This window comes from Canis aureus, chromosome 4, assembly GCF_053574225.1.
Source record: "Canis aureus isolate CA01 chromosome 4, VMU_Caureus_v.1.0, whole genome shotgun sequence".
NCBI classification, from domain to species: domain Eukaryota; kingdom Metazoa; phylum Chordata; class Mammalia; order Carnivora; family Canidae; genus Canis; species Canis aureus.
The window spans coordinates 63,999,788-64,019,423 of NC_135614.1; the positions used below are offsets into that span (position 1 = coordinate 63,999,788).

The 19,636-nt window shown below is 37.6% G+C and overlaps 1 protein-coding gene across 1 annotated transcript; it reads left to right on the plus strand.

Moving 5' to 3' along the window:
* The first annotated feature begins 646 nt into the window (after positions 1 to 646).
* Positions 647 to 899, plus strand: MYOCOS (myocilin opposite strand). The gene has a single exon (XM_077894319.1). The coding sequence runs from the start codon at positions 647 to 649 to the stop codon at positions 881 to 883; it is 237 nt and encodes a 78-aa protein (XP_077750445.1). The 3' UTR covers positions 884 to 899.
* Positions 900 to 19,636: the final 18,737 nt, after the last annotated feature.

The window sequence follows — 19,636 nt, forward strand, 5'->3', positions numbered from 1 at the left end:
GGTTTATACAAATCAAAGAACCAGAGGAATAAATTCCACATCTTGACAGGAGAAGCTCCAAAAGTAAATTACAATGGGGTATGCTATACCAAGGGGAATAATTGCTGCAATTTTTGCAAGCAGTCTACTATGGAGGCTATTTTGGATGTCCAGGTGAAAGATGATGGTTGCTTAGACTAGAATTGTAGCAGTGGAAATGGTGTGAACTGGTCAAAACCCATGTATGTTTTCAACATTGAGGGAACATGATTTCTTGATGGATGGTAGAGAGAAGAAAAGAGTCAAGGGTGAGTCTGAGGTTTTCAGCTTAAATAACTGGAATGATGAAGTTGCCATAAACAGAAATAGAGGAGATTGTATGTGGGACAGATTTCTGAGAGAAGATCAGGACTTTCATTCTGGCCATATTATTTAAAATGTCTGTTAGACATCTAAGTAGAAATGTGAAATAGACAATTTGATAATAAGAACATTTGACAGATAGGAGGAGGTGTAGCTGCCCTGTGGGTACGGAGTCTGTATGGGGCATTCCTTCCCGGGACCATGAGCTGAAGTGTGGAAGGGGTCCTATGCCGAGCTGAACTGGGATCAAAAGATTCACAGGTGCGGTGAACCCAAATTCCTTGAGTCCTCTGCATGCAGGGCCATGGCTCAGAAGAGCCCCACAATCAATGGCAACAACCTGCCCCATGGAGACCTGGCCTCCAAGGTGAGCAGACGCAGAGTCACCATGGCCACCAGAAAAGAGCGATTTACTAAGAAAAGTGATGAAGCCAGGGCGATATCCTCCACTCTGGATCTGGAGCAAGTCCCTTCTAGTGTGGCCAGCCCTACAGAACCTCCGGCCCCTCCTCCTTCACCAGTAGAAGACTGCAGAATCTAAGTGGGCTTCTATATCATTCTAGCAAAGTTCCCCTGATGTCTTGGGGGGTGTCTTTGACGACAGTCTTGAAACATCTTTCTTCTTTCTTTCCTATTTTTCTTGTCAATCACCGCTGAGTGTTGTTTATCCTCACTAGTTTATATAGAGCCATCTTTGGTCGTTCAAGTCAAGTCTCTGATATGTGTCCACATTTGGTCTTTAATTTGTGTCCTTCTATAGAACGTAGTAAATTATATTGGAATTAAAAAAAAAAGCTTAAAGCTGGAGTGATTCAACATGTAGCTAATATTTAAAACCATGGGACTGACCAGTATCACCTCAGGAATGATTTAAGATAAAAGGAAAGAACAAAGGCTTGAGCCCTAGAACTAATATACTAATACTAATACAATACTGATTCTAATACTAATATGATGCTCCTAATATGATAGGAGTTCAAGAAGAAGAGCAAGAACTGATAATGGAGGCTGAGAAGGAACAGAGAGTGACATGAGGAAAAAACATACTAAAAGAGGGCAGTGTACTGGTGGTCATAGTAGTAACGTAGTAGTAGTAGTAGCAATGGTGGTAGTAGTATAATAATAGCAGCAGCCGGGCAATAGTTGTAGTATAGAAGCAGTAGTACAAGTAATAGTGGTGGTGGTGGTGGTAGTGGTAGTGTGTAGCAGCAGCAGTAGGAGTAACATAGTGTAGTAGTAGTTGTCATAGCCACAGCAGCAACAATGGTATGCTCCAAGCACTGTTCCACATACTTCATGTGGATTATTATTGAATCTTCACAATAATCCTTTTCTTTATGAATGAGGAAAATGAGTCACAGAAAGGAAACTAACTTTTCTAGAATCACACAGCCAGTATGTGATGACTCCAGAAGTCACATGTTCAGACATTATGATTCCAGAGCCTTTCCCCTCACCACTCTGCTATACTGACACTCAGGAAGTAGGAGCAGTGGCCTCCTTAGTTCTGGGGTTACAACACATTACATTTTAGGCATCGGATCCAATCATCATTTACTATGAAAGCCATGCTCCTGGTCCTATAACCATTCTTCTAGCATACCTTGCTCTTATTTATTTACTTAATTATCTCCACTTCAACCTAAAACCAGTTTGAAGTAGCTTGTACAAATTATCTAGCATAACTAAAGAATAAGTGATGGGCTTGGGCAGACACTTTGCTTCCATAGATCCTTCTAATACCTGACATAATTCTGGTAGGGAAATGATAAAATTTGCTTCGCAACCAGATTAAGAAGGTAATATGTAAATTTGATAAGCTCTTTCTTAATTGTCCATGTTTTTCATAGCATGAATGGTAAATGTCCTTTATTATTAAGTATCAGCAGCATGTCAAGCTTTTTGTGCCTTATTTAATGAAAATATTATCTTTGAATTATAGACTCATTATAATTGTGAATAACATAAAGAATAATGTTTTTTTTCCTATTCAAATTTGGCCTTAGAATCACTTCTATCTATTTCAAGTTTCTCTAAGAATGATACTAACACACTTCCTATTCTTTCTATTAATATACAATGCTTTGACACAGTACAAAAATATGCCTTCAGCCTAAATTATTTTTGTCATAGTGGTCATTTAAATCCACTGTTGGAAGTAATAAAGCAGAGGTGATGGTGGGATATCTAAGTAGAGAAGTCTGTAAGCAGGTAGGCTAGCATCTAAGACCTTGGTTCAGTGTTATCCACCTAAAGCACAGTGTGGTAAACTAAGTGTGATTTTAAACCCATTTGAACACAGGAGAAAGAAAAAACTGATGCAAACTCACATTTCTGTCATCAAACTGCCACATTTGGAAGTGAATACATGTTTAAAATGAGACATGTTCTTAATCTCTCTTGTTGCCTCTAGTTTCTCTGCTCTTAAATTCATTCTTTTCACTACCACCAGATCAGTCATATTAAAGCCTCACTCTGTGTTTCTTTCCTGAAAATCTTTAACAACTATCTATTACCTATAAGACCCATACAATGCTCCCCTAGCTTGGGCAGATGGCTAACTAAGGCATCAGCCATCCCCAACACTTTTCTTCTTTGCTATTCCCCTTATAAAGGCTGAAAAGCAGAAACCTTTTTCTCTGCCTCTCTTTCAGCTGCAAGTGGCCATTGCCTCATTTTTGGACAATGAGACATAAGACTAGCGGGGATCCTGAGAAAGATTGCTTTTCTGATTAAAAGAACATATGTGGTGGTTACTATTCTATCTCTTTGTTTTGTGTCTTCATCATAAGTATAGTGCCTGGAACTTTTGCATCCATCTTGTGACCAAGAGGAGATAGATATAAAGATAAAAAGTCCCTAAAGACGGTAGAGCAGAAGTAGAAAGATCCCGGTCCATGAGAACTATTGAACTGCTGATACAACTCTGAGATTACCTGCTTCTAGATTTCTTGTTAAGAAAATAGTAAACGTCCATATGTTTTTGTCAGGTTTTCTCTTTCATCATTCCTAACTAACACAGCTTGGCATTCAAGCACACTATCTGATTTAAAACTGTCCTTCCATATACACTCACCTTTTTTACGTGTTTCAAAAAATCTCTACTAGTTTCCATTTCCAGAACACTTCCTGGCCTTTCCTGCTTCAGTGACTTAGCTCATGTTATTTCTTCCACTTGGAATTCCTTTTTTGCATTCTTCCACCGACACCCTCCTTCCTTTTTTTGTCTTTAGTCTTGCTATATATTCTATCTAGTTTTAGATGTCCAGCTTATGTGTCACCTTCTCCATGAAAGCCTTCCTGATCTTTCTAGAGATGATAGTTCCTTTCTTTAAATTCCCATGGAACTTAACCATGTAACAAAAATCATACCAAAACGCAGAATATAATGACATGTATACATGTCATTTCATCTTCTAAACTGTAATCTTTGACTAAAATTTGACCCATATATCATTATTTCCCCTGAGGTGGGGGACTTTGAACTTCAGTGTTCAATTTTTTTTCCTAAATGAGTTGATGAATGAATAAAGGAAATGGATTCTAAGTCTCTAAAATATAAAGTAGTGTGGAGTAAGTGAATTGAGAAGTGGTGATATAGAGAGGACTCCCTAGATAAAGCCAAAGAGCAGAGTATTCTCTCAGTGTAGAGGCCACAAAAAATCCTATCAATTACAGGACAACCTAAATGAGGTTTTGGTCAATTGCAAGAAATGAAGCAACTCTTTGGTCTCAAGTAATATTTTGACTGTTGGGTGGTTGTGCTTTTCTGCATAGTTTTTGTTACATTTAATGAGAATTTGGCACATGATTCTATATATTCTACAAGGGAAACTGGGCCCATAAAATATTCTAATTAAAAATTTTATTCTTTGTGGTTTTATTCACATGTTTTCTTTGTATTATAACCTAATATGCTTGCTTAGAAAAACACATTTCATTGTTTTTGAGTCATTTATCCATCTTGAGTTTATTAAACTTGAATTAAAATTATTCTAAAAACAAGGCTCTGTTTTCTACACTGGAACTTCAAAAACTTTTGAAACTAAATAAAGTTAAAATTCAAAACACTAAGCAACTATAAGTCTTAGAAATGCAAAGGCCTTGCCCATCTCAAATATAGGCATTTATTACAGTAACATGGGAGTCATTTTGTTTCTTGGTCTTTTCCAGTCGAGGTTGATTAATGTGATGTTAAATGCCTAATATTAAGTAATGAATTAAGTTACTCATCCTGTACCTAGCCCCTTCCCACCCACTTGTAGCAGCAAAGGGTGGTTAAGGATAAACAATTATGTGAGTGGAAATAAATATACTTATGTGTACAGACAGACATATCCATGACCTTGAAGAAAGAGAAAGGAAGAGAAAAGCTATGAGAAAAAAGCTTTCAAATATTTGCCTCTCTGTCTCCATCATGTTTCGTAAATACGTATTACAGAAGAAACAAAAATGCTTAGCAAATAAGGGAAGCCCGTCAGCACTCCCTAAGGACTGCTGTCACTACTAGATCTTGATAACAGCCAGCATTCTAAAGAAATATAGTTAAATCATGGACTTTTTAAAGTTAAGACATCCAGAAAAGTCATAAGTCCTGATTACAGATTCTGGCATGAGCTAAGTAACAGTTTTTAGACATAGTGTCCTCTTAGTTGTAAACCCACATATGGGGTCCTTTACTGGCCAACTTCAGAGTCAATCTCTTCATGCAAGCTTGGAACTCTATCTACTCCTTTCAGATCTTTCAACAGTTTTCAAGGAGTCAGCCTTCCTTCTTTCCAGAAAGCAACCACCCATTCTTTCAACTTCATGTCACTAACATTACTCATCACAGAGAAGAAATAGACAAGGGCAATCTTTTTTTTTTTTTTTTTTGTATTTTGGAAACTGCCCAAGGTTCCAAATTTCTTTCAAAATAATCTAAGTAGCTCTCTGGTCTGTGACTCTCAGTTTTTTCAGGGGTTATTATAATTGTTTTTTATGCTGGGACACCTGTACCCCGATGTTTATAGCAGCAGTGTCCACAATAGCCAAACTATGGAAGGAGCCTCGTTGTCCGTTGAAAGATGAACAGATAAAAAAGATGTGGTTTATGTATACAATGGAATATTAGCCATTAGAAACGACAAATACACACCATTTGCTTCGACGTGGATGGTCGTGGATGGTAAAGGGGAAAGGAGAAAAAATGAGTGGGAAATTTCAGAAAGGGAGACACAACATGAAAGACTCCTAACTCTGGGAAACGAACTAGGGGTGGTGGAAGGGGAGATGGGCGGGGGTTGGGGGTGACTGGGTAATGGGCACTGAGGTGGGCACTTGATGGGATGAGCACTGGGTGTTATTCCATATGTTGGCAAATTGAACACCAATAAAAAATAAATTTATAAAAATAAAAAAGAATTGTTTTTTACTTTGTTCATTCATTCATTCATTCATTCATTCTTTCATTCACTTCTTTATTCATCAAATATTTATCAAGCACCTCCTATGCAGCAGGCACTGTTCTGGACTCTGAGAATACATCAGGGGACAGAATACTAATGGAGTTTGCATTCTAATGGAAAGAGATAATTATAAGCAAATAAAAAAAACCCCAATATGCCAGATAATGATTAGTAATGTGAAAAAAACAAGCAGAATTATGGAAAAAGAGAAAGCTAGGTGGGAGGACTGCTATTTGCATTGTGTAGTCAGTAAAGAATGTTCTGATAATGTGCACCAAGGAGGAAATGAGGGGTACACTATGCAAATATCTGGGAGAAGAACCCTCTGGCAGAGCAAACAGAAAGTGCAAAGATCTGAATATGTTGATGTGTTCAGAGATGGGCTGGAAGCCACATGACTGGAGCAGAATGGGAAAAATTTGTGGAGGAAATGACATTAGATGTGACATAGCTGAGGCCAGATCAAAGCCTTATCATCCATTTGAAGGGTTCTGGCATCTACTCTAAGCAAGAAAGGAAGCCATAGAAGAATTTTTAGGGGAAGAGTGGTATGATCAGGTTTAAGTCTTAAAGAGTCACTTTGTTGAGAGTGAACTGTGGGGGTCAAGTTTAGGAGAGTTCAGCAAGGAGAACAGTTAGGAGACTACTACAATAATTCAAATTCTAGATGGGCTCTTGTCATAAAAATTTATATATCTAGCCCTGTCTGCATTGGGTGGTTTTTTTTTTTATTTTTTTATTTTTTGCATTGGGTGTTTAACCAAGATGCTCACCTCAGAGCCAGCTTCTGGTTATAGCATTTCCTCACAACCATTCATAACCTGCCCTGATCTCATTTCTGCACATGGACCAACATCTCTTTAATCTATCTACATTCAAGTCAGCCCTGTGATACTATCCTAGGGAAGGAAGATACTCAGCTTTATGGCTCTCAGAGTTTCTTCCTCTGGGCCTTAAATGTTTTTGAACAATCTTGCATTTGTATCTTTCTCCTCTTCCCAGCTATCTCTGCTACCTCCTGTTTTGATACCTCTTTCATTATTTGGTCCATTTTTTAAAAGTCCTCTTGGTCTTACTCATACCACATTAGGCTATATGTTACTAAAGCTGGTTCTGGCTTTAGTTGGTTTTTACTCTATTTACTTGTTCTCAGTGGTGCCTGAAATGAGTCTGAGGTGATGTGTGTTCTATGGCAAGTGACATCATCCTAGGGGCACCAGTGCCTCATTCTTTAGCATTAGCAGAATTTGTCCTGCTTCCTCTATCCCTCAGACTTCCTACAAAGTTCCTATTTCTAGTGTGAGAGATGCCTCTGGTCCAAAGCTCATTTTCGGCACAGTAGTGACTGACAGGCCCTGAGCCTTCATTCTATTTTTCAGTTCTGACCACCTTTTCCCATTACCTATGCCAGAGGTTGCTGGCAACCCACCAGCCATATCAGCTCCCAGATGTGTTTCATTTGGCCCATACAGTGCTGCTTAAAAATTTTGGATAATTGCCAACACTTAGAAATGATGAGATTTATATAAAAAACTGAAATTTTCATTTCTCTTGAAAAATTGGAAGACTTGGCTAAACTAGATATGCACACTCACATAGCAAATGTAAACTGGGGTTGAGTAGCAGCTGCATCATTTGACAGGGGCATGCACTCTGCTCTGACTCCCAATTTTATTGGTCATATTCTCTGCCTGCTGGTCCCTCTAGATATTTAAGTGCAAAGCCTCTCATTCTCTCATACTTCACTAGCCTTTCCAAAATTATTCTAGAGGTCTCCAATGCCCTTGAAGAATTTTTAAAGATGAGAGTAATCATTTAAAATTGTACTTTAAGGGATGTCTGGGTGGCTTAGTCAATTAAGTGTCTGATTCTTGATTTTGGCTCAGGTCATGATCTCAGAGTTGTGAGATTGAGTCCCACTTTGGGCTCTACCCTGGGCATGAAGCCTGCTTAAGATTCTCTCTCTCCCTCCAAAAATATAAAATAAAAAAATAAAATTACACTTGAAATAAAATTAACATCTCCTGCCATATAGGAAGAATAAGATACAATTTCACATAGGAAAGTGACTAGTTTCTTATATCTCCTCAAAAATAATAATCCAAATTGATAACTGGCTACTTGTCCAGTTTAATGCATCCTGTATAATCATTGGATAAACACCTTGACCTTCCCTTTGGCCCAGCCATTCCCTGCCCCATTCTAGCAAAGTCTTCTGAAATAAGATTTATAGAAAGATCGACAATGCAATGTAACTGTAGACAGAGCTACTGGTGCTGGATTTGCTACTTCTGACCTATTGCCAAAGATTTTATTGCCCCTTGATCCATTTTCAGGTATCTGTATGGTGAAGGAGGGATTCTCTAATATCCCACCAGAGTTACTGAGCAATCTCTACTCAGTGGGGTATAAATATATAAAGGTTTTATTTCTTCCAGTCACTGCCTTCAACCATGCCTCATTCATTTTCCATTTCTTGTCACTTAATACCATCTGGGATAGATCCCATAAATTTCCAGTCACTCTGAGCCATTAAAACTCAGTTATTTTAAAGTATCACTCTCAAATTTGATTTAAATCCCTTCCTTCCTTTGTGATCTTTCTTGTGTGGTCCCTGTATGAGTCCTTCAGAGGGTCCTCTGGGACCCATCCACTCTGCAGTTCCCTGACCAGGAGAGCGAGCTTGAACTCCACCTCTCCCACTTCCCATTCACTTGTATCATCACTCTACAGCTTTTTGTTAATGGAATCCCTTTGTCTGGAGGACATCATTGTGGGCATGGCCAGATGCCTAAATCTGCTACTTTCTGCAGTACCCACTTGACCCACAGTCAACTTTCTCATCTTTGCCACCAAACAACAGTAGAGGAAACCTTCGTCTTTCTCCCTTCTGTTCTTTCTCTTTACATGCTTTCTTCCCACCCAGATAGGCACAAGGACAAATCAACCAGTTAACTGCCTAAGCAGACATGTGACCAGGGCATCCATCCATTTGGTCCCATGCTCTGAGCTATTTTCTTGGAGCCTCCCAGTCACTTGCCTTGGTGATGGGAACACCCTTCTCTTCTCCCTGGTGAAAGAGAAGCAAATCATCTGTCATCTAAACCCTATAGTTTCCCTGAGTGAAAGGCATCGATTGACTTTCACCCTAACCTCTTCCCATCAGATTGGAGGAAGGAGGCAGTCACATGTGGGAGGGTCAGTTCTGTGGACTTCTTGTAAGTCCTGAGGGAGGTGTCTGACTGCTCTTTTCAGAATGCAGGGACTTCATGATTTCACATGTGTTGTTCTCTGTTTTGAGACTTGCTGCCAAGTTAGGGAAAGCCTGCTCAATATCCTGCTACACTGTTGTATTTGAGCTGGCTGAATCAGCTAGGGTAACTCCAGTTATGAGTGACTGAGAACTCGACACAAAATGGCTCTGCCAGTAGGAAGTATATTGTCTTACATAATTAAAAAATGTCAAGTGGAAAGACCTGGCTTCAAGCCCTGTTGATTCTTGGCCCAATGATATCCCCAGGGTCACTATCTCCACTCTGTTTTCTCTGGGTAATAACTGGTAGGTGGAAGAGTCTCAGGGTTCTTATGCAGCCCCACTCAAGATTCATGCCATCTACTTTCCCAGTTGTTCAGATAAAAATCCCGAAATGTACCTTGGCTCATGTGCCTATCCTTGACCTAATTACAGTGTTCAGAGATGGCTGATGACGCTTCAAGAACCACTTAAAATTTGGAAATAACTTTTCTTCATCTCTCCCACTTCCTATGATATCCATCAAATGAGACTATGGATTTTCTAGATTCACCCTTGTCCAAACATAGCCTGAGGGCATTAGATACACTCTAGGACCTAATTCCAAGGTGTAAGGCAGGTAATATTATGGAGTTATTGCTGGGTTTCAGAGAGGCATGAAGAATAGTGGTTAAAAGTTTGGGGCCTGGGAATCAGATAGACCTGCATCTAAATCATGGTTGTACTAGGGCAAGAAAACTTGGGGAGTACTTAACTTCTCTGCAACTCAGTCTTCTTAACTATAAAATGGGAGTATTGATAATACCTAAGTTATTGGGTTGTTAAGAGGATAAAATAAAATATGCATGGTACAATTATTATTGTATAATGCCTGGGACAATTAGGTGCTCAAAATATCACTTTTTTAAAATATAATTTTTATTGCTAAATACTTCCTCCTTTGTGTAGAGAAACCAACACTTGGAAAAACATGTTAACTTATGGAAGTTTTCAGCAGTGTCTGGAAGGTACTAATTTGACACTATTATCCCAGGGGGTAAACAGATTTTTCTGCCAATTCTCCTATTATTCTTTGCATACAGCAAGTAGATAACTCCATTGAAAGATGAAGGGTGGAAGAGACCTAAGTATGTAAAATGTCTTAAGTACTGAGTGTATGTGTGCACGTGAATGTGTATTGTGTTTGTGTATGTACTAGGAAGCTCATGCTAGGATTAAGCTAATAGCGATTTACTGATCATTTCCATAGAGCAACATAGGATACATTGTGGCATGGTAATTCCCCTATGAATTTAGCAACACTCCCGAGACACTGCTGAGGCCTTCTACTTTTAGATTTATCCTCATAAACAGGAGAAAAATCGAAGCATTGTTGTTGTTGTTGTTGTTTTTTTTCATTTAAAGCATAGCAGTCTTGCCAGATTTCACATTTGAAGCAAACTAAAAATATTGATAGCATGAATTCAGTTTTCTAAAATGCATTTTAATATTTATTAAAAAAAATTAAGCAGTACTAAAGTTTAACATGAAAGGTTTCTTTTTTCCATGGACTAGGAATACATCTTCCTGAAAACTAAAATGTTATTTTCTTGAGGAACAGTAACAATGAAGGTGATTTTCCCAAATATACTGTGTGAATTATGTTGAAATATTTGGTATAACTATATAAATATAAAATGAAACAACAGCCCATTATTTCAAATGGCCTTCCATTTATTGAGAATAAGATGTCAATTGGTGCCCTCTTGTGGAAGTAATTATTTTCTGTGCTAAAAAAGAAAATCTATGTAATGTGTTATACCTGCCATAGATGTGTTTTTTCCAGGCACTTTTGATGACTTCAAGTTAATATGTAGTTTTGTTTACATGTGAAGTCCAGGAGAAGATTTTAGCATGAAGCATAATTATGGTCTTCACAGATTTGCGCTGTAAGACTTCTTGAGTAGATTTGATTTATCATCTGATCCAACTGTTCTAAGAACTTTAATCAGAGTTCATTTACGTACATTCACATTTTACCTCAAAAAGTTGAACCAAATAAATATATTAAAATACAGATAAATATACTTTCACAGGCTTTAACCCTGTTGTGACTCCATCAGATTTTTTTCTTCCAGCCTCTGCCCTACCAAAGCTTCTCTTGATGGTTTTCCTCTGGGGATCTCTGGGATAGCTGACCCATCTCCTGAGCAAGTTCGGATCAAGTGGGAAAGCCTCTACCAACTTCATGGCAATGGCCACCTCCATCTCCTTAGTGGCTGGTCATCCTTGCTATATGTGTCATATGAAGAACAGTTAGACTGGCCCAAGACTAAAAGTGATTCCTGAGCTATAGAATTCTATAGAATTCTATTCTATAGAATTCTCTGATACTCAAGGAGTAGCTGGCCAGCTGCTGAGCAGGCATTTGGCAGAATGAATTTAAGCTTGGTTATTTGGACTTAGTGATGATCTTCATGGTCTCTTTCAACTCTGAGATTCTAAAGCTCTTCTTTTTAACCTTATGGCCAGTCCCACCAAATAAACCAACCACTTCAGTGGCTCCTCTTCAAGATGTCTGTGTAGACTTGAACCTGCTCCTCACAGCATCAGTCTGTACGTTCCTGTGGAGTTGCTCTATCAAGTAAACCCCCAGAACCTTCACAGGGCCAATCAGAGTGTACATTAATCAAGTCAGTGGGCTATAATAGAGATATAAGCCCTTTCACTATTATTTTTAAAGCTATAAATAATCAAGGAATGTATAAATTATCTCTAGCAGGCAACTGTCAGGCATAATTATAGGTGGGATGCTGATTCATATGGGAAAAAGGAAAACACAGAAAGTGCAGGTGCATATATTCAAAGGGGTGAAGGTTGAATGTGGGCTTTGGGCACAAAGGACCCAGATACAAACCCTAGCTGTTGGTTATTAGATGAATGATACTAGGTAAATGTCCGAGCTTCCTTCATCTTAAAATAATGAGTATACTTACCTTGAAGGCTTGTGGTAAGAAGTAAATGACATAAAAATGCAAAGCACAGAGCATGGTATTTAGCACATAGAAGGCTCTTGAAAAACATTGGTTCTTCTTATTAAGGGGAAGAAATACTATAAAAGGTGAAGTCATAGCCAGAAAGGGTCCTTGATGTTCAAGGCTTTAATAAGCATGGAGAAAAAACACTAAATAAATGTTTCTTGTATATAATTAAATTATGTTCATTGAAGATCTCTAATAGGCTTACTTCTTGAATCAGCAAACCATCTCTTCATCTTCCCAAATATTTTATCTTTGATTATTGACTGGGGCATATTTTAATCTCTCAGCATTTGGATTCACACAGTATAAACACTCTTAGCTGACTGTTCTGTACAAGCAGAACACTGTAATATGTACCTAACTTGGCTTTTCATTAGGGCATCTCTGAAACCTGACAGCAAAACCTTTCAGGAAATTACAGCTTTTAGGTCCCCACAGTGGGAGACCTATGGAGAACCTTGATAGATGAGTCCTGACTATTCTTTAGTTCAATTCAAATTATAATATTGGTCAGGTCTATAAATTGGTGATTACATTTTATTCAATTGAGAATAATTTCATGAAACTTAGTAGCATTCAAAGGATGTAAAACTGAAGAAAAATTCTATCGGTGGATGGTATTTGTAATTATTAGCTAAAATGGTGCCATCATGTGGCAAGAGCAAAAATAGCATGTACCCAGCCAATTCTGAAGTAGCAATTTTTTAATTGATTTTTAATCAATTGATTTTGATAATTGAATTAATTGATTTTAATTAGTTAATTTCAATTTAAAATAGTGTACTTCAGGGGCATCTGTGTGGCCTAGTGGTTTGAATGTCTGCCTTTTGGTTTTTGCTCAGGTCATGATCTCATTATGAGAGATTAAGTCCAGGGTCAAACTCCATGTTCAGCAGGGAGTCTGCCTCTCTCCCTCTCCCTCTTCCTCTGCCCCTCCCCCTGCTCATGCTCTCTGTCTCTCTCTTAAATAAATAAAAAAAATCTTTAAAAAATAATGTATTTCAGATACTATATAAAATGAAACTTTATTATTTTTTATTTGGATGACTTTAAACACACATAATTCAAATGTACATAAAATGTAAAAGCCTTTTGATTTAATTTCTGTGGTCTGAACCCAATGTGGACAATAAGTGGTAAATTTGACTCCTGAAGCTAAGTGAAGCATGAAGTCTGGATCTGAATAATGTTAAATATTAGATTGCTTTGCTTTGCTTAAGACTCTACTAAATAATTTGATTGATTCCCTGAGTAAAAATAAATATATAGAGTGCTAAGAGAATTGACCAGCATAAAAAATATAAAGGCCAGATTTTGTGGTCAATATGGCAGGCTGACTACATAAAATTGTTGGAATTTCAACAGGATATATCCTCAATGAGAGAGACAGAGATAGAGAATGAATGAATGAGGTATCAATGAATACTTGGAAGAAAAAGTGCAGTTGGAGGACTTGTAACTAATGAGGTTAGAGGGAGTTGTAACATTGTCTAGGATGTCTAAGGAGAAGGATACAATGGAGAAAGTTTAGGTCTCAGAAAACTGGGGCTGGAGCAAAAGCCCAAAGGTGTGTGGAAATAAGAACATACAGCAAATACAGGATTTTTAAATTAAAATCTATACTTAGGTTGACCCCTAAACTCCCAGTCACAACCCTCACTGTAGGCACACAACTCTAGGCAGTCAGAAGCTTATGCCTCCAGAAACAAGTTGGAATGTATCTTTCCAGTTTCTATTCCAAAATGCTATGGAAAAGCCTCTTCTTCTGGCTAAGATGAGTAATATGGACAATATTTACCCTTCCAACTGAGACAGCTAAAAAAAGTGGACAAAATACATGAAATAACAGTTTTTAGGATATTGAGAAAATCTTAAAAACACAGACAGAGAGGAGAAAAAGCCACAGTAGGTGTAGAGAAACAAAGATAAGGTAACAGAAGAGAAAATAAAAACTAGAATGCCATGGAGAAACAGCTTCAAAGTACAAAAAAAAAAAAAACTCAACTTAGAATTATGCAGTTATTTAATATTGTGTTCTATATGTCAATGAGAGAGAGATCAAATTGATTAATTGTTGTATCCAAATCTTCTCTATTCCTACTGATTTTTTGTCTGCTTGTCTATCAATTGATAGACATGTATCAATAGACATGTGTTTAAATCTACAATCACAGTTGGGATTGTGGATTTAAATGTGATTGTGGATTTATCTATCTTTCTTTTAGTTCTGTCAATATTAGCTTTATGTATTTTAAAGCCATGTTATATGGTATATACTAATTCATTTTTTTAACTAATTTATTTATTTATTTATTTTTGGTATATAGTGATTTAAAAATGTTATACCTTCCTCTTGAATTGACCATTTTTGGGGGGTGAGGAGGGGCAGAGGCAGAGGGAGAGAGGGAATCTTAAGCAGATTTCTCACCCAGAGTGGAGCCTAACTCAGGGCTCAATTGCACAACCTTGTGTTCATGACCTGACCTGATTTCAAGAGTCAGATGCTTAGCCAACTGAGCCACCCAGGCGCTCCTTGAATTGATCTTTAATTTATGATGTGATATCTTTCTTTATCTCTTATAGTTCTTACTTTAAAACCCATTTTGTTCTTTGTGAATATAGTCACATGAGCTTTCTTTTGGTTAGTGCTTGCACAGTATATCTTGTCTTCATTCTTTTCTTTCCAATCTGCCTTCTCTCTTGGTGTGTCTTTCCCTGTACCAAGGTCTGAAAAATACCCTTAAAGAGAAAGCTGGAATGAAGGTGAGGCTTACCACATGCGCTTTCTTTCCCTCAATGCAATCCAGTGTGTACAGATAGTTGTTTGATATATCTTTCCAGATTTTAATTTTTTTGTGAGAAGGTAAGCCCCAATCTGGCTACTCAATCATAACCAGAACTGGAAATGTCTCATCTACTGTCTAGCTTCCAACATTTTTCTTTAGTTGTTTTTCCTATTCTTCTCAACCTTATGGGTTTATGTCTTCTTCCTTTCCCCATACTTTCAGAGGGAGAAGAAGTAAACATACATGTTCAATCCTGCCAGGTTTAATAAGACACTCTCATCTATTTTATGCTGCAGTTTTACCAGAAATTGGTTTCTTGCATGCTTGGTTTCTTCCCTATCCCTATTTTCCCCCACTTCCTAACCAATAGTTCCCTAAGATCATTTCCTTAATAAATACAGGTGTATTTGCGTCCTCATTTCAGCTTGTGCTTCTGGGGAACCAGGCCTAAGGTATTTTTTAAAAAATTTTAAAAATATTTTATTTATTTATTCATAGACACACACAGAGAGAGAAGCAGAGACACAGGCAGAGGCAGAGGCAGGCTCCGTGCAGGGAGCCCGACGTGGGACTCGATCCGCGGTCACCAGGATCACACCCCAGGCTGCAGGCGGCGCCAAACTGCTGCGCCACCAGGGCTGCCCCTAAGGTATTTTATTATATGGTAGTATTTACCTCTTAAATTAAAATGTATTTATATTTTATGTCCCGTTTTTTCATATTAGTTTTAATCAATTTTTGCTGACATGTATTTTCCCTTTTTTATACTTTACTTTCTGTTTCTCAATTCACTGATACTTAACATGTAAAGATTTGTCTAAATGCATTTATGCTGATTACAATGTGGCTGAATTCCCCCTTTCTCCACCTCTGTCCCTTTCCTTTATTTTATGAGTGATACTGGGAGGGTCAGCAAATATGGCACATACTACAAATGGGTCCATCTCCTATTTCTGTAAATAATTTTATTGAAACACAGCCATTTACGTAGCGTCATTGGCTGCTTTCATGGTGCAGAGCTGGGTAGCTGTGACAGATCACAGGCTTGGGGTATCTAAATATTTACCATCTGGCCCTTTACAGAAAAGGATTGCTGACTCCAGAGGTACAGAGAAGGAAGCATCTATAGCCTGAGGGCATCGGGTGGGCTGAGTAAAGTATTGGAAGAGATTTTCCTCAGCTAGGTCTGTGTGCAGCCTCTGTTGGCCAAACTAGGATCTGTTCTCTTTTGTATTTTAGTTAAAGGTCTTCATCTGGGTTAACTTCATAATATCTGTTATATCCCTTTACATCCAGGGATAAACTTGGGCTTCAGATCCTCCTCCACTTCTAGTTGGATTTGGAAATATGGGACTTTTTTGCCACTTTTAAGGAGAGGCAGCACCACCTGTGGTCTTATCTTGTATTCAGGCATCTGTTGTTTCTACTCTAAAATTGCTGACAGGGATGTGATAAGTGGGGTTGACTCCTTTCGTGAGCACCTTTAAGGCAAAGAGGACTTTTCCAAGGCTGACACTAAGGGTTCTGGGTTCTGCCTCTCCTTGCTCTTGCAACTGCCTCAAGTTAATTTTTTTTATTTCTGAAGGGAAATATTTCCTTATTTCCTATTTTTATAAAGATTTCTGTGTCACCAACTCTCCTTTGGTAAGATTTTTCAGGTTTTTGTTTTCCTAAGTTCTCCCTCTTAAGAATATTAAGAATATTAAGGAATAGTAAGAGCTTTCTAGAGCCCACACCATGCTCCTTAAAAGAGCCTGGTATTTTCTATTTGTATTTTTCCTTCTTTTTCTCAGACCTAGCTGAGAAAAATCTCTTCCAATACTTTACTCAGCCCACGCCATGCCCTCAGGCTATAGATGCTTCCTTCTCTGTACCTCAGGGGTCAGCAAAACTTTTGTGTAATTGTATTTTTTTATTGGTATAAAAATACACCAACCCATGTGTGGTGTATTTTTCTGTTTGTTTTTTTTTTCTTTAATCTATTTGTGTGCTTATCTTAGATTATGCAGACATGAAATTTTGAGATCCAATTTTTCTCTGCCATCCAAAACTGGAAGATTGTATATTGGCTTCAGAATATGGTTAGTGAAAAGCTGACCATTTGCAAAAAAAAAAAAACCTCTTCTGTATTTACTTCCCACTTAGGTGAAGGATTTGCAAATGGAATAGCTAACCACAAGGGGGCGTGTTTCTTTTGATTTTCATTTCTTTGAATAAACTAATGTATACCTAGTGTATCCTGGTTTTCATGTTTTCATTGAAAACGACCAATGAATAAAATTATACAAGAAAAATGTGTTATTTTGTAAATAATTTCATTCAATTGCAAAACTGCATCAACAATATTTTGCATACCTACAAGGTACAAGGCACTCTGGCAAGCTCTTTATTCTTTGGGCAACCTGTTAAAATGAGTAATTCCGGATGAGAGTTTATGCTGAGCTAGTTAAAAAAAAAAACTGTTGTATTATCCATTTTTTAAGTGAGGAGTTCAAATACCACCCAAAATATATTAAAGACATTAGCCATGTGTCTACAGATCTTACACCACACAGTTGAGATTTCCTCAGAGAGAGAGATTTTCACTTTTCTCAAGTTCGACTACACTTAATAATAAGGGCCTGCATATGGACTGAGACTTGAAATATATTCCTTCCATTTGTTAACATAGTATGAGTATAATCTTCAACTTATACTAGACAACAATACTAGATACTATTTAATAGCTGAAAAACTATGGCAGAAAATATTTGGGAAAAGTAAGGAATTTATTATATCACACAATTAAAAAGTCCATGGATAAGGCTTCACTGGATTCCTTTTTAGACTTATTTGTGCTCAAGCTCCTCAAAATGGCCCAGAGTAGATTCAGAATCATATCTTCAAAAGTGCATGTGTGTGTGTGTGTACACATGTGTATGCATGTGTGTCTTTGTGTGTAGCTTTCTACTGAAAGTGAAGATCTACTTTGGCTTTCAGAACCTCCCAGGTTCCCTTTATTCTTTTCAAAATCATCTCACCAGGCTTGCTTTCCTACTTGCTCTCTTATTTTTATTTTTATTTTTACTATTTACATTCAGCCACACTGACCTCTCTTAATCCTTCAAACATGCTGAGTCTTTCCTACCCAAAGCCAGGTTGCCTCTTCCTGCAGCACTGCACAAGTCTGGCTCCTCTCATCCTTCAGATCTCAGCTCAGGTCAGGCGATGTTCATTTCCCCCTGCACAAACCTGCATCCTGCTCCTTCTCTACCCATTTCCTTCTAAGCATTCATCACAAACTGTTCTTATTTGTTGCTGTTGTTGTTTTACATATAGTGTCTTCCAAACTAGAATGTAAGTTCCATGAGGCAAGGATCTTGCTTTTCTAGTTCACAGATGTGTCCCTGGTGCTTAAATAACAATGAATACTCAATAAATATTTATAGAATAAACAAATGGTTTCTAAAAATCAAGCAGCACAGAAACTTTCAAAGAAAAAAGCAAAAATGTTTTTTAAATCATCTATAATTCCATTACCTAGATATGGTAACAATTATCATTTGGTGAATGTTATTGCATGCCTTTTCTCTGGGCATTAAAGTTATATATATATATATATATATATATATATAATTTTTAAATGCAATTATACTTTGTACTATTTTTCTTTTTTAGATCTTTCTTTTACTTGAATTTAACAACAAAATAATTGAAGGAATTACAAATCATCAGATTATTTATTCATAAGACATAGCTGCCCCTAAAAGATCCTTCTAAAATTAAGAAACAAGATTATGGAAAAATACTAAGAGGCTTGAGTTGTATTTTGTAACTACATGTTCCAATTTGGGACAGTTTCTATAACCATTTTTTATTATTTCAATGTTATTTTACATTTATTCCATAACCATAATCCCACAATTGTCTTTGTTTTATAAAAATTTAAATGGATTAAAATCTCATCTTCAGTTTCTTTGTTTTTTACCATTAACTTCTTTATTACTGAGTTTTTAGTTTGATTACTCTCTTGATTGACTGGATTTTTGTCTGACAACATTTTATAAGAAGGGCTCTTGAATATTGCATTTTTTGAGGTTTTGCAGATTTAGGAGTATTAGCCATTGGCCTTTTACAACACCCCCTTGGCAAATGTTACACCCAATGTAACATTTTGGGTCATGCTTTTGTTCTTAGTCGCTTTTAGATATTGCACCATCCTCTGGCATTAGATCTCACAGAGAAGTCTAAGGCTGTTGTCATCATCCCCCTGCTTTCCTGTTTGTGAATATAATTCCTTATCCTTGATGTTAAGCAACTTTACAAAAATATATGTCAGTGTCAGTCAATTCTTGTCCATTTTTCTTGCCACGGGCTACTACCTGGTATCTAGCCTCATTTCCAATACTTCCTTGCAGGGGTCATGTCTACTCTGCCAACTATTTGCCCTTCTGTGACCTCATAATGCTGCTTGATATCCCGCTAGCTTGGCACACCTTAGTGAAATTCCCTCATCCCTACCCTCACTCTGACATCCCCTGCTCCTCAATCTAGCGGATTGAGCTCAAGCATGCCTCTGTGAAGACATCCTATACTCCTCAGGGGACCAGCCACCTTTCCCTTACCACTTGCATGAAATGTCACATGTGCCTCTAGTATCGCATTTTAGTACACGGACTTAACGTTTATGGGTTACGACTGTCTCCCAATCAGCACTGAGTTCCAAGGGGAAGCATGCCTGGCTTATATCCACAAAACTGTGTAAGCAATTTTTTTAAAATTTATTTATGATAGTCACACAGTGAGAGA

Bases quoted from the DNA above. Each gene is read 5' to 3' on its own strand.
- MYOCOS (XM_077894319.1), top strand. From the start codon at position 647: ATGGCTCAGAAGAGCCCCACAATCAATGGCAACAACCTGCCCCATGGA.